The 15,413-nt window shown below is 40.4% G+C and overlaps 1 protein-coding gene across 1 annotated transcript; it reads right to left on the reverse strand.

Moving 5' to 3' along the window:
• Nucleotides 1-10,692: 10,692 nt before the first annotated feature.
• Nucleotides 10,693-14,400, reverse strand: LOC310988128 (chemokine-like protein TAFA-4; the record flags this gene model as incomplete). Its single annotated transcript, XM_083974640.1, has 4 exons — nucleotides 10,693-10,704; nucleotides 12,038-12,162; nucleotides 12,397-12,552; nucleotides 14,286-14,400. The coding sequence occupies 4 exons, from the start codon at nucleotides 14,398-14,400 to the stop codon at nucleotides 10,693-10,695; spliced, it is 408 nt and encodes a 135-aa protein (XP_083830766.1).
• Nucleotides 14,401-15,413: the final 1,013 nt, after the last annotated feature.

A 15,413-nucleotide genomic window follows, 5' to 3' on the forward strand; every position in this document is an offset into this window, starting at 1 on the left:
CAGAGTATTCACAAATCTGTTGATGCTAATGTAGCCAAGCCACAAGAAAGAAAGAAAGAAAGAAAGAAAGAAAGAAAGAAAGAAAGAAAGAAAAACAACTTTAGCCAGTTTTGTAAAATACACTTGTTCGCCTTCTTGCTGGGAGTTTGATGAGAGGATTGATACCGAAATGTCTTTTGGGTGAAAATCAAGCTGGAGCCCGACAACATTTAGCTTAGCTTAGCACAAAACACGCAAAGCCTGGGGGAAACAGCCTGGCTCTGAAGGAAGTTAACAAAATCCGCCCACCAGCACCTCTAAAGCTCACAAATTTACATGTTACATCAGATTTATTTGAACCAACAAAAAGGTGAAGTGTAAAATGACAAGTTGTGGGTGTTTCTGGGCCGGGTCTCGCTGCTCCACCCTGCAATACCTTGTTTGTTGCTTTGCATTTTTGACAAACATTCATGATTCATGAGCTTCAGATGTACTGGTATAGGTTTTTTGATAAGTATTTTGTTGGACTTATAGGTCTTTAATTGATAGGACAGCTGTAGAAAGGAAATGGTGAGACACAAAGAGGGGGAATGACATACAGCAAAGGCCCGCAGGTGGAATTGAACCAGGCCTGCTGCAGCGAGGACTATAGCCCCTGCATATGGGGCGCCTGCTCTACCCACTGAGCCTAACAACCCCCCGGTGGGCTCTCTTTTTGTCAGTGCAGCTAATCCTATCTGGTTTTCCAGTCTCTATACTCAAACAACCTTCTCCTGTAGCTTCATATTAAACAGACTATCCAAGCGGTATCAGTCATTCCTTATGACTTTCAGTAAGAAAGCGTCAAACTATCCCTTTAACCATACTTATCTCAAGTGAGAGCATCTCAATCACCTCCTTCAGACTCCTTAAAGCCCAACACTCAAGTTATTAACTGCAGCTCCACTGCTCTCGCTCTCCCGTTCACGCAGGTATACTAGACGGAGAGTGATTTCACACATAGATGAATGGGTAACAGGACGTGCTGCTGTATTTACAACACTTTGATGCAGTGTCGTGCTGGGATACTGGCCATTGCTTTCACAGCCTCTGCCCCTCAGGATTTATTCCAGGAGGAACTCTGGGCGACTGCCGGGCGCTGCGCCGGGTGTCATCCATCTTCTGGAAAAATGAAAGTTTTTCCTGCACCTTCCACTTGTTTCATTTTTTTTCTCTCCTCCTCCCACAGTGTACTTATACTCAGCTTTGTTTCCGAGCTTGTTTGTTCCTTCAAACTGAACAGTTCACTCATTTACGGGATAAAAATGTAACTTTATGATTTTTCGGGGGGATTTTTAAAAAAATCACATTTCCTCTCATGTATTTTTTCATGTTGTCATCTGCTTTTCATGTCTAAAAGAATTTTGTCTGAGCTTCTGACCGGTTTGAACCATGATCTGCCAGATTCAACACAGTTTGGAACAGAAATAGAGAGCTTCACTTACACGGCTTATTTATGCACACAAGGGGTTTCTCTCTTTTTTTATCATTTTCTTTGATATGATATGATCCTGGAAATCTACCAGAGCTGGACAGGGACATAAAAGCAGTCCTGGGCTTTAACTCAGGGCTGCAGCCAAACACAATGTGAGTATAGAGTCGAGCCATCTCAATTCCCTTATATCACCTATCACATATTATAACTGAACCTAACAAGCTAAAATACCAGTGTGGTGGTAACACATATAGTACAAGTCCAAATGATGTCTGCTGTAAAGTTCATATGTATACGTATTGCCTTCTTTCTGGCTGAATATCAATACCACTGTGTTGATACATCCTGATCTTACATAAACATTTTTTTTTCATTTCCTGCTAGCCACACAGTGACTATCATTTCAGTGTAATTATAAAGTAATTTAAATGTCCAACAGGTTGGTTCAAATGATGCATTATGACATAGTTGTGTTCATTACCGTGGCATTTGATAATGTGGTGAATAATAAATGGGGCGGCCTTAACATCTGGACAAAAGGTATTACATGACTTCCCTATTATTTACCACTTGCTGTTCTACATCTATTCTCTGGCCCGCTCCCGCAGTCACCTCGTCCTCTCTGCTGCCGCTGCCACGTCTTTTTTTACATTTCCTTCTTCACTTCCATGCTGTGAACTGCATGTTCATGATTCTCCCACATCCTTAGTTTATTTTCTATATCAGCCAGCCTACATATATTCCAACATGCATCTGTGTGCATACGTCTGCTGGAACCTCTGAACACATCTTCAGTGATGATCTGCTGACAGTTCCTTTCAAAGGCCTCTTCCAAGTGATCTTCCCATGGGACTGTCAGCTCCAGAAGAGCAGCTTGCTCAGTGGACTCTGACACAAATACGTCTGGTTGCATCCACTGATACTGATTTCTCTCCAAGTGTCTTTGTGAAGCGGCTGAGGATGAGCCCCCTGGTGAGTCTGCTTCGCCTCATGTGTGAGCTTTTTTGAAAAAACTACCTGGATGAGTTACAGTATACTGGTCGCAGTGTGGCTCAGGACTTTTTTTTTTTTCTCCCAACCACATTCTCCCATCTTACCCATGGAGGCTCCCTGTTGCATCCCACTGCCTTACACTGTCTCCTCTTTTTAGACCTGGGTGGCTCCTTCTCTGCCCTCCGATGCTGTTCATTTGGGAAGGTGGATAAGGATCTTAGCTTAGCTTTGGCCTTATGTGCCTACTCCCACGATGCAGCTTCCTCTGCTTCTGGCTCTTCTAGCACCTATGAGTTCCTCCTGCAAGGATTTGATGATTGTTGCCCTTGGCAGCTCCAGCCACCCCACCTCCCCTCTCTCTCTCTCTCTACAGTCTCACACTGTAACATCTAATAATCTTGAAAACTCAATCCCAGAGACAGTTTAAATCTCATCTTTTTAAAAAGACAGTACAAAGGTGAGCAGAACAGAAGGTAACCCAGATGTGAGGAGAAACACATGTTAAGTTTAATTGAACTGCAACTAGAGTCGACCTGTACACTTGCAACTTGACTCATACTAGCGACGGTCACCCTCGCATTAATTACCATACAGAGTGTGACTCAATTAAGAGCTTCAATGAGGGGGCGACAGCCAAATGAGAAAAAAATATTTTTGTACTGTAAGTCCAGCTGTGGCTGAATTAGCATTAGTCAGTGTCAAATTAACAGGCATCTAAATGGTTTGTATTCAACGTCTCTGCCCCTGCCCGTGTTGTCTTTTAGCTTCATCCGAGTTATGGATTGTGCAGCACAAACACAGATGCCAAATTACAGCGCAGCTTCCATCAACCATTGTACTGAAATGGCAAATTGTTTGTCTGTAACAACAGTGGGATCTCTACATGTCTGTGCGAATACACAGAAATGCTGTTTAGGTCTTGGTTTATTTGCTTCAGGCTACCACCACAATTTGAACCAGCATCTGAAATAATGTTTTTCCCCATCCAACATGGGGATCGCTAAATGAGCGTAATGTGTGCAAGATGGAAGCAAGCAGCATCCCATTTTCTGTCAGTCTTTGGAGTGGCTCTCTGGGCTGCTGCTGTAGGCTCTGATGTCTCACATCAAGCTGTAGAACAGTGGAAAAATAAGACACAAGTGATGGTGATGTGCCCTGACTTCTTTTTATGACGCACCAGGGACGTCCTGGGAATTGAGGCTCCCGTGGGTTTGTTCTGAAGACACATTTCATTCAAAACACTCAGACAGTCTAGTCATGCTCCAGTCTCTGCGCTTGGAAGTTGCTGCTCTGTCTCCATGAATATCAAGGTGCAACTTAAAGCAAGAGGGGTGAGATGATAAGGTGTTAAGTGTGAAATAACTCTTATCATGATATATAATCCCCACACAATGATAATCATCTCTTTGGGAGAGCAGCACTTAAGTTGTCTTTTTTTATTAGCAGTGTATGCTCTGCCTGCATGGCTGTTGAGAACAGTAGGGCTGCATGCACCGTATATTGTACATGTTTTTACACAAGCGCAACTTATTAACTCTTCACAGTTGCAGTTGTTTGGTATCAAGCAATCAGTGAGATTATTTAACCCAATCACATCCTGTAACTGAGAACTGTCTCCACTTGCCCCTGCAGGATTCTGGGATTTCAAAGTCAAGGTAACGCGGACCAAACTGGATCCTAATTAAAGTTGACATCAGGTGCCTCATGCTCCTTTCCTCCTCCTCCTCAGGCTTTCATCTAAATGATTCATGCAGAGAACACCAGGCCTTTCATGCCGTTAGGTCCTCACAAAGGAATAACAGCTTGATCACACAAAGCAAACACAGACAGATTTACAATGACACTGGCACAGTGTCTGTTGCACTGGCTTATATCAAGTTATGTCAGACTGATGCTGAGGCACTCCGCTGACATGCTTTTTATTCTTTCTTTTTTTTTTCTTTTTTTTTTTTTGCAGGGATTTTTTTTTTACAGATGTTCATGCTGGCAAATGAGAGAGTGTAAATTAAATCACAGGGCTAAAAAAAAATGACAGACGACAACAAAATGTTTAGTTTCCCCATGGTTTAAATGTGTGTGTGTAACCTGTGCGAACCTGACGTGCATGTTCGGGAGTAAACGTGACAAGTGTGTGTCGGCCATATGTCGTGGGCTGGAACAGTGGCATTGTGAAAGAGGATCAGTAGCCGTGGGTAAAAGCATCAGCTAAATGCATAACAGAAACACAAAATTGAAGCCTTCTCTGAAATTGCAGAGGATACAGGTAGGCTAAATAATTGCTGAATAGAGAGATAAATACTTGGAGGCTTTTTTTCCTCCCTTATAAGTGGGAAGAGGATTTATCTCTGTGTGAGCAAGCCTGCCTTGAATTAAAGATGAGCTCCCCCTGCCTTTTGTCGAGCTATTGTGAGTAACACGCCATATAGTACACAATAACTACAGGTATGCAGAAAATAGGTTTGGTATAATAGTTCAGCTTTGTGGGGAGGTTGAACAGACTTACCATGACGTGGAGGTGCCTCCAGGCTGAATATGAGAGAATGTGTGCTCTTATTATTTATATTTAAACGGCAGACTCAAACTCTTAGCTCTGAAAAACCTGAAAATGAGTTGAAATTGCGCGGCTAATGAATACTAACAACTCCAACCAAGCTGGCAGTTTGGTTTCTCAGCCTTGAAAATAATAAATGAAAAAAAAAAAGAAAAGGTTTGTTGCTTTAAAGGGGACTGAAATGACTTCTAATGGGAGCATCAGAATGAAATGAGTAAGACGCCTTGTCCTTAATCATGTTTTTGTTTTGTTTTTTCCTTTAGCCTGGGATGATGTTGGCTTCATGGTCATGACACTGTCCGTCTGAGATTCCTATTTGTTTGTTTGTTTCGTAGCAGACAATGACATAATGCAAGTGTCATCTGTCGGGGCAGAAGATGCAAAATGAGCAGCGACCGACTCTTGTCCAATCCATCTCCCAGACTGTGATGTCTTGCTGTAGGTTATTTTCTTCCTCACCACTCAGGCCTCACCCTTATGCTTGACTTTAATGGAGACTGACAGTAAATCACCATTACCCATACAAGACACTTTAAAAATAGTTTAGGAAATTAGGCCTTTCCTAATCTGAAGGTTGAACACATGAACAGCATGGCTCACGCCGAACAGCCTTCTTCTTCTTCTTCTTCATCTTCATCTGTCCTGGCACATATACTACTTCAAAGGTTCAGAGGACGGGGCTCCAGTCACGCATTTTACACCTTTGTTCTCGCTTGGCCTCTAAACACTCCTGCAAATGGAGGCGTCTTTGCCCTAATTTAGTCCTAATCTTTAAGAGAATTATCTCAACAGTTTGGGAAATGCACTTTCTTTCTTTTTTTTTTACTTGCTGCAAATTAGATGAGGAGATCAATAACGCTTTGATGCCTGCGTGTTGAGTATGAAGTGAGAGTCAACAGATGGTATAAGCTTAACTTTGCATAAACACTGGGAACAAGGGGAAAACAGCTCGTTTGGCTCGGACCACATGTAACCACATCCACTTAGCAGCATCCCTAAAACTCACGACTTGATCCATAGAGAAACTAAAAACAACAGATTAGCTAATGAGCACGTTGAACAGCGTGACACCATTCATACAATAATGAAAGTTTAACTCGCTTAATTTTTAGTAAAGTTATTTCTGATTTAGATAGCAAAATCTTCCATCATCAGCCACCTCAGGCATTATTTTATTGAAAGAAAATAGAATGACTTCTTTTGTCAGGATATTCTATTCTCAATATATATATAATGTATGTTTGAGGAGAAGAAGGGGGAAAAAAACGGAAAAACAGAAATAATTTACACAGCAACCAGTGAAATGAAACCTTATTATCACTCGGCTGAGGAAAAGCAATGATAAAGTGAGATTACATTAGCCTTTTTTCACCTTGTGCCAGAAATAAAAAGAGCTCTTTAAATAATAAATGTATAAAATTCACACATCCGATACATACTGAGCGATTCTCAGTGCATCAGGATTAACATTTACTTGACTGCTTGTACAGGTGCCTGTTTCATCACTGTAACATGCAGCCAGGAGGCATGAGTGCATATGGATACATCACACACAGCTGATAGCGTTAATATTGTCCAATTAATGTTTGTTCATTAGTGTAATTGTTCAGCTCTCTGTTTTAATTAAGAAAAAAAAGAATCTCTTTTCCAGATAGTATGTATGCATAATGACAAAGCAAATAGATGAAACCTCTCAGCCATGACCAAAGTACATTCAGTCTATCGCCTCCAGTCGCCTATACACACTATAGCCGCCTGCAGTCAAAGAAGGCTAATTTAGTTCAGATACAGTACACACACAGTGTATATATATATACACACACAAAGACAGGGAGACGAGGGGAATTGTGTTTACATTTTTTATTACAAGTGTCAAGTCTAGATGGGGAAAATAAGTTGTTAAAGGGGAATACAACAGTGTTTCCATTATGTTTTTCATGTTCCCCAAGACAGTTTGTTTTCCATTAGTGAACATGAACTACTGTCACCAATAGAGGGACCTCCAGAGAGTGAAGGTTCCCTGCCACATATCAAAGAAGCTGCCAAAATATGTTATTTATGAGTAAGGTTTGAGTTATGAGAATCCTGTCTGAAGGATTGCACTTCCCCTTTAAATAATACCTCTCAACTGACTGTATTTGTGTCTCATTTTGTATATGGTAAGAAGAAAATGAAGAATTTATCTTATCATTTGTTCATCTGTTGGTGATTTACTGTATTATTTTTTATTTTTTTGCTTCAGCTGTATGTTTTTTTTTCATATGTGCAGCTAAGGAGTGAGGATCCTCTAACTCCTGCCTTAATTACCTTATTTTGGCTGCTTTCGTTTTGAATTTGTGATGTGATTTGGGTTTTTAAGCCACATATTATGACAGGTGCTCAGAGGGTTTCTGCTCAGTTTGTACAAAAGCGCAAAGCTAAAGCTCTCTTGACTGGCTTTAAGGTGAGTTTACAGATAAACAAAAAAAGTAGGTAATCAAGCAGGCCTGCACAGGTTTTTCCTAAACTTTTGTAAGAGTTTTTGCATGTAGTGTTTATTTAAGAACACATCTGAAAGTCACCTAATGAATGTCACAGCAGCTCCTTTGAAAATGAATCAGGAAAAGAAAGCTGTGAATTCTGCTGGTATTTCGGGGAATATAGGCATAAATTTGTGGATGCATGCTGTCACTGACTGTCAGTACACACACCCAAAAACAAACTCCACTGGGGTGTAAAGGAATTTGCCTTATTTCAAACTTTTATTCCAAACACTTACATCTCATTGAAATTTTTGGAAAAAAACAAAACCTCTTGTTTCACAAAATACGGCCATAAAAGGTGGAATGTATCACTGACAGTGCACAAGAGTGAGATATATACTGTGAATACAGCATTTAAATCTCAATATGTTTGTGAAGAGGTAAACACAGAAGAGAGCGTGATTGAGGATGGTGATATGGAAGTCACACATCAACTTATTCTGTTAAATTCCCCACAGGTTTATCTTCTTTTTTCTTCTTTTTTTGCAGTTTCTTTGCTCCATTTTCCTCAGTGAGAAAATGTAGCTCCACGGGCTCCTGATCTTTCCAAAGCTTTCTTGTCCAGGTCTACTCAGATTTTAAGAACAGTCTAGGGAATTTGGGGGCCTTTAACTTCAATGAGCTTTGCATTTCTTTGCAATATATGAATACATAAATAGGCTACGGGAGGAGGAATGGTTCACTGAGCCAAGATAATAGTACTGTTGGACTTATAGAAGTTTAACAGCTTCTGAGTTTAACTTGCAATTTATATGTTAGATCTTACTCCTGTGTGTGTGTAAACTTAAGTTCAAGTCAACAGAAGTTAATTCAGCTGCTGAAAAGCATCTTTGCCAGTCACAATCCATTTGCCTGAAGAGTTCAAGAATCGACTTCAAAATGTTTGTTACCACAGCTGGTAAACATTATCAACAGTCGCCTAAGCCTGCCTTTAAGAAAACACCAAAACTCAACGCAATCAAAAGCAACAAACCATGACAGACTAGTGCTGAAACTTCAATGATTTTTTTCATCATTGGTTTATTTACCCATTACTTTCTTGGTTATTTCTTTTGGTTGCATATTTTGTCCAACCGACTCACCAAAATTAAAATATACAGAGTTAATGATGAAAATCTTCACAACTGAGATGCTGAAACCAAAGACTGGTGAGTATTTTTTGCTTAAGACATGGTTAAAACATGGACTGAGTATTACATCTGATCTGAATCCTCTTCAATAAATACTGAACAATTGCATAAGAATGTCTCATCTACTGAATCACATGAAAACCCACATCTTAAACCTTAGGACATTTCATTTTGATGCCATAAAGTACCTACAGCGGTGACATTGCTGTGTGGACTGAATATTATGAGGAGTTTGTGTCCACCCTCGATGCATTGCCTTTCAATACATCCAAGGTCTTTTGTAAACATTAATGATGAAGCACCGTCATTCTACTTTTATCTTGAGTGCTGTCCATGGATCAGTTTTACAATACTCTCAGCTGCATCACAATTCTCCAGTGGGTTTTTATAAAAGTGGCTGCAACACAGCTCAAAGGGTATAGAGACACAGGTGTTTACAAAGCTCCGGAGCACAATTACACCACTTTCAAGCACAATTAAGTTGTGTAATAAGCTTTACAGTGAACCAATGGCAAGTCACCAAGGTAAGCTATATTACATCAGATTTAAATGAGGGGGTTTTCTAAAATATCCCGCACATCTCAGCATCATGACATGAATCTTAAAAATAACATGACGCTTTGTTTTTCTTTTTACCATTTTGACAGCATTCACAACACTCCTAAATTTAAATAATAATTATAACTTGAATGTTTACAAAGCAAGCCCCGTGTGTAAATTGCCTTGGACTGCATGACAGCTCATTGAGGAATCTTCTCAGCACAAAAAAAAAAAAAAACATCATAATGCATAATTGCGTTAGGTAAACGCTGGGCAAACTGCTTAGAATTCAGCAGCTTTCAACCAGCACAGCATGTGGCGTTCATACAAATCTGATGCCTCAGATGGGATGATTTGCAGTGGCTGTGTTCCTGTTATTATGAAATGTTTCTTCATTACAAAGGTAAAAAGCAAAAAATGTCTGGCTGAACTCAAGCGATAAAAGAGAAGCAATCAGGATGGGTCCAGGAGGAATATTACTCATATAAAGAGGACAACTGATGAAGTGGTAATAATGGTAAACATTCTGTTCAGTTAGTAGCTACAATTTGCTTCAAGGCAGAGAAACTTCAATATTTCCCATCATTACTATAAGCGGAGTCCCCTCCACAGGAGTACTCAGTTTAGAGAGACAAACAAAAGCATGATGTAAATACTCTCAGCAGTGAAGAAGCTCCTCTTCTCCTCTCTTCTCTCTCCCCTTTCTCCCCATGATTAGCATTTCAAACAGTCTTTGTTTTGCATCAGGGCTTCATGCTTGTGTGCATGCCATCACAGCGTTGCAGGTGGTGGCCTGTCCAACCAGTGGAGTCGAAAAACAGTCTCTCCGTGTGTGTGTGTTTGTGTTTGTGTGTGTGCATGTACGTGCATGCACATGTTTGTGAGAGTGCCTTTTTCTGGTAAGGACTATTCCAAAGGGATCTGACCTCTTTACACAACTCACAGTACGTCTGTGGGACAGCATTGTCTACAAATGCTACATAATCATAAATTTCTCAGTATTTGTGGTCCTGTCCTTTGATCGGCAGTGAGTGTCACAAGCCACTGACTGGATTCACATTCTGCCTCATGAAAATCCACAAAATCTCTTTTTAAGTGTCTGCCAGCAGGCCCATCCAAACTTTGATTGAGTGCATCACAATGTGCCCTGCATATCAAGCACTGAAACAATGGTACAGAGTTTTTTTGCAGTCAGTGTCTGTGTGGACTTGGAGGGGAAAAAAAGAAAAGAAAAGGTGCTGCATCATTTTATCTTAAGTCAATTGCAAATAGATTGTCCACTCCATGGGATTAACCTCAACTAAAATTGTGTTCAAGCCAAAGGAAATTAATAATGAGTTCCTGCTGCTTAAAACTCAGCCAGGAGATATCTAATTAAATCTATATTGTTCTTTGCTCTATCTGATGGGATGTTCACTGTCCTCGGAGCCCAGTGGTAGTTAAGGTGACTGCTACAGGCCAGGACGGGGTTGTACTAATTAGATGCAAGGAGCTTCTGTCTTGCTACCGCGCCACCTAGAAAACATAAGAAGGGACAAAATTCAGAAGTCACATTTTGACCATTTCCGTCACAATCAAAGGACAAAACTGTACACTTAGTGATTGTTTCTTGCACATTGGGAGTCACGGTTAACCTCATTTCTTTATAGTTATTTTATGATGTAATTTTCTAATTATATGGAATTATAATTAAAGCAGGAGAGTTCATGTCAATCCAAGTCCCAGAGGTTCTTTGAATGTGAGTCAAATCACATTTTATTATGGAAAATATTTCAGATCCAGGAACACCTGTATAAGCTCCTCCCATTTCGCAACCCTACCATCCAATCAGACCTCAGCTGTTTTTTCCCCCCCACTCTTCTTTTGCAGTTTCTTTGCTCCATTTTATGCCAAACCAAGCCAAATAATGCTAAACAAATACCATTTCAGTTACTTTTTGATTGATAACTAATATTAATAACCGGCTCTATCCTGCAGCGGCCAAACAATGCTGCTTCAGTGCTCTACATGGATCATCAGCTGGTGGTGCCTGTGTTGCTTCTTTGTTGCATTATTTCTGTGTGAAACTGAAGACCAATCATTTCAGGGGGTGGAAAAGATTCCCAAGAATTTCAAGTGGAAAATGTGCTTCTCGTCCATATCACTGTGAACTCACATGTGCAGTGCAAGGGCAGTAGGCTTGACAGGCATAGCAACAGTAATAAAAAAACTAAGTGAAAAGGTCAAGTGTATTCTCTTCCTTTTTTATTCTGTTGTTCACTCGTATAATCTGATAAGCCACATGAAGACTGGGTAGCCAGTGCTCACTTGCACTGTCTCGCTGTAAAAATGTTTTCCCCCAAGAATCATACATATAAAACAGTTCAGCAAAAAGACAACTTATGAGAAAGTGCATTTCTAAATGCGATGGAGGGAGCGGGGCGGAAGAGGGGGTGGGGGCGGGTTCCTTTTGGTCGTCAGATTTAATTACATGGTTTTTAGTTTTCAGCGTTCGTTTACAGCTTATTTCATGTTTGTCCTCTTGGCCCCATCATTCACCAGATTATAGAATTAAGTTTTCTGAGCCCACTGTGCCTGGTGGGGAGCAAGACGGTTGATATGGCCAATGGGAGCAGAGATTATTATGGCTGATTGTGAAATCTTCAAGCATCAAAGCAGCACTTTCTAAAATAAAGCTTTATGATGACAATTCACAAGTCTGTATGCCAGTAATGCAATAAATAGGAAGATATGTATTGTCTGACTGTATTAAAGCTTCTATAAATACTGTGCCTGGAACTACACTAAAGCCATCTTATTTAATGTCTTTTGCCATGGTGACTCAAACTAATGCAGGCCTTCACCTCACCTTTGTTGTCTTTACTTTGTTCCCCGAGATGCATGACCAGCCAGTAAGGTCAGGGAGAACTCGGCACTCCTCCCCCTCCAGACACGGCTCCATTTTGCACCACCACTTCTGACGCACAATGGAGGCTGGCACACAATGGAGCAGAAGGTCACTTTTCGATGGAAAGACTTTCAAAGGATGAGTTGTTTGGAAAAAAACATCTCAATCAGATGTCATACTCTCTGGTCCTCAACCGCCTCAGTATCAGTGGACTCTGGTGAGCCTGACTAACCTGACTCTACTTTGGCAAATAATATATTCACATCATGTCAGAATAGTTCTGGCTAAGAGAGCTAGAAGAGGGGGGCCGGTAATATTACCTTCAACACAAGAGGGCAAAGCCCTTGTTGTCCCTGCCACCTGTCCTGGGAAGCAGGAGCACTTGACTGTTTGAGAGCGTTCTTCAATCTTGTTCTTATTGCAGCAACGATGAGCAGCAACCACTTCACAAGTCCCCGTCCTCTCCTGGGATGACCCTGAGTAAGAAAATTTGGAGGGAAAGGCAACAATTTTTCATACTGAGTTTTGCATGTAAGTGGATGCAGCCTAAGTGGCTTCAGCCTTTTACAGGAGGCAGCACTGATGTCAGACTGCAACGACTTCCTGACTCTATTAGCTGTTAAATGTAAATGAATACACTACTTCTTTTTTGTTACACTCATCCAGATGACCATGTAAGCGAGACCTGATTTGGATGTTCCTAAAGCTACAGCACCACCAAGTGGATACAAAGCACCAGCACTCATGTCTAGGTCGAGTCAGTGTCACACACACACACACACACACACACACACACACACACACACACACACACACACACACACACACACACACACACACACACACACACACACACACACACACACACACACACACACACACACACACACACACACACACACACACATCAAAACATACGTATGAACACAAATCATCAGTTCTCTATGTTCAGATTTCAGAATATGAACAGACCTGTGCATAATCAGCATGAATAGAAATATCTTCTGCATCATTTCATAAATAAAAGGACTCCAGTGCTGAATGTTGAATCTGATTATAACTGATTCTTCAAATTGACAGGGTGCAACAGAGCAAGAGTAAAAAAAAAAAAGAAAAGAAAAAAAAACTCAAAAAGAGACAAACCCATGCATGCTTATTGCTAATTATGAACTGAGTTGTCTTGTTGCTTGACCAACAACACCTGCAGGAGTAGAAGGTTAATTCATAATTACAGTGAGGTTTAAAGTCACATAGTAATCAAAGCAGAGGCCCAAGAAATGAAACATGTAATTATCTGGAAAAAAATAAAGACAGTGAAAGAATGTGTCTATTGGAGATATCAATGTGACTCTGTTGTACTGAAAATTATACTTTACATTTCTGATAATGATGTATGCAAAAAATAACATTGGATATGCTCATAAATTACAATACTTTGTTATGATTTTAAACCTCATTATTATTACCTTTATTAACCTTATTCTCAGTGTCTGATTGTGGCCCACTCCATGGATCATTACATATTCTCCCTCCGAGCTTCTCTAAGCACATGGGCCTGTCTGAAAGTTTTATTTAGATAAATGGTTGAAGCTCACCAAAGTAAAGCTATCCAATATATTATTTACAAGAAATAAAAGATATGAGAAACATCCCAAAAAAAGTAAACACAGACCTGAGTTTTCGGGGGTTTCTGTGCCCTACAGTGACTCTTGGCTAAAAATATCCAAATGTTTAAGATGCGGCTGATGCATTGATGCTAATTCATTATAATATCCTCTCATGGGTCATTATTCTGCTTCACCGGCACTTTAGTCTTAATCAATTTTACTGATGAGGTCTCATTTGAATGAGATAGTGAATGAAGTACTTGCACCATCGCTGTAAGGAAACAATTTCCCCCACCTCACCCCATCTCACCCCCCTCCTTCTCTCATGTGAAAGTGTGAGGTTAAATGTTCAGCATGTCATGTATAGGTGCATTAGCATTGTGTGTGGGAAGGATTAGATTTGGCTAATTGAGCCAAATCCTTTTTGGAGTATCTCAACACAAATGTTTCCTCCATATTTACTTCTGTCTCTCTTAAGAAAGCACAGTGAGTCCCTGGTTGTTGTTGCCTGCGCTGAACTCTGGCACTGAGGGCCGGTGACCAGCAGCCGTAATGAGTCCCTCAGGGGGTGAGTGACTGGTCTGGTTTGGTCTGACACCTACCTGTCTGTCCTCGGGAGCTTTGGTTGCCAGTGGACACTATCTGGCTGCAGAGGCTCACTACACAGAAAACCAGCACACCCCAGTGTAATGGCCGAGCCGATGTGTTCACCTCCATGTTGCCTGCACAAGAAAAGATCTTTACACACGTGTCCACCGAATTAGGTCAGTTGTTTCCCCAGTAAAGCATGTACGCTTAAAACTAAAATAATAGGTAGCCTATAATGAAATGCTCCTGATACCTTCTGACTCCTGATACGTGGTTTATAACATCACTATCACATCTGTTTACCCAATTAGGACACTCATATCAAAAAGTTAAGCTGAAGCACATTAAAGCAATGGCAAAAAAAGGAAAGTTCTAGAGGCAGACATGGGTGCTTCCACTTCTGAGTCATACTGTCCCTTCAGCTGTAAACATCGGTGCATTCAAAGATAAACTCTCCCTCCAAAACAACTTGCTTTCACGTGAGTCACAGGAAAAAACTGGGACGAGGACTTTTATGTCAAATGAAAGCAGGATGCGGACGACAGGAAGTAAAACAACACCGCTGAACACCTCTGATGTGAGGCTTATGCCAGAAACTAACAGTGATTTTCTGCAGTTTATTCAATAAAGTATCAATAATGTCTTTACAGTTCAAAATGTATATATCCCTATACATACATTTTGAAAGCAGAGAAGATATTTGGTATTTTTGCTTGAAAAATTACAGTTAATCGATTGTCACAACATAAGGTTTCTGTCAATACACTGACTAATAAATGAATCAACTTTATAAGCAAATAAAGTTTTGCACTACACCTTTCCATTCAATGATGCATCACTCCTCATTAGCCAATAGCTATACATTTGTACCAAAACACTATGCATGCTAATAATACATGCATACATGAATTTTCTTATTTATAACTCAGATGATTTGATAAAGAAAAATATAAGGTTTCTGATGCACAGTTAGTAAGTAAACTCTAGCTTTGCAGTCAGACTGTAGTGAGTGGCTGAAATAAATATTTTTAATTGAATATCCAGCCTCTTACCTCTGTTGGGGTTATTGATAATCCGCGGCTGGAGCCTCTGTCACTGTCAGTGTGAACATGATGAACCATCTGACGATCGTCTCAGCAAGA

This window comes from Trachurus trachurus (genome assembly GCF_905171665.1).
Source record: "Trachurus trachurus genome assembly, chromosome: 7".
In the NCBI taxonomy this organism is placed as follows: domain Eukaryota; kingdom Metazoa; phylum Chordata; class Actinopteri; order Carangiformes; family Carangidae; genus Trachurus; species Trachurus trachurus.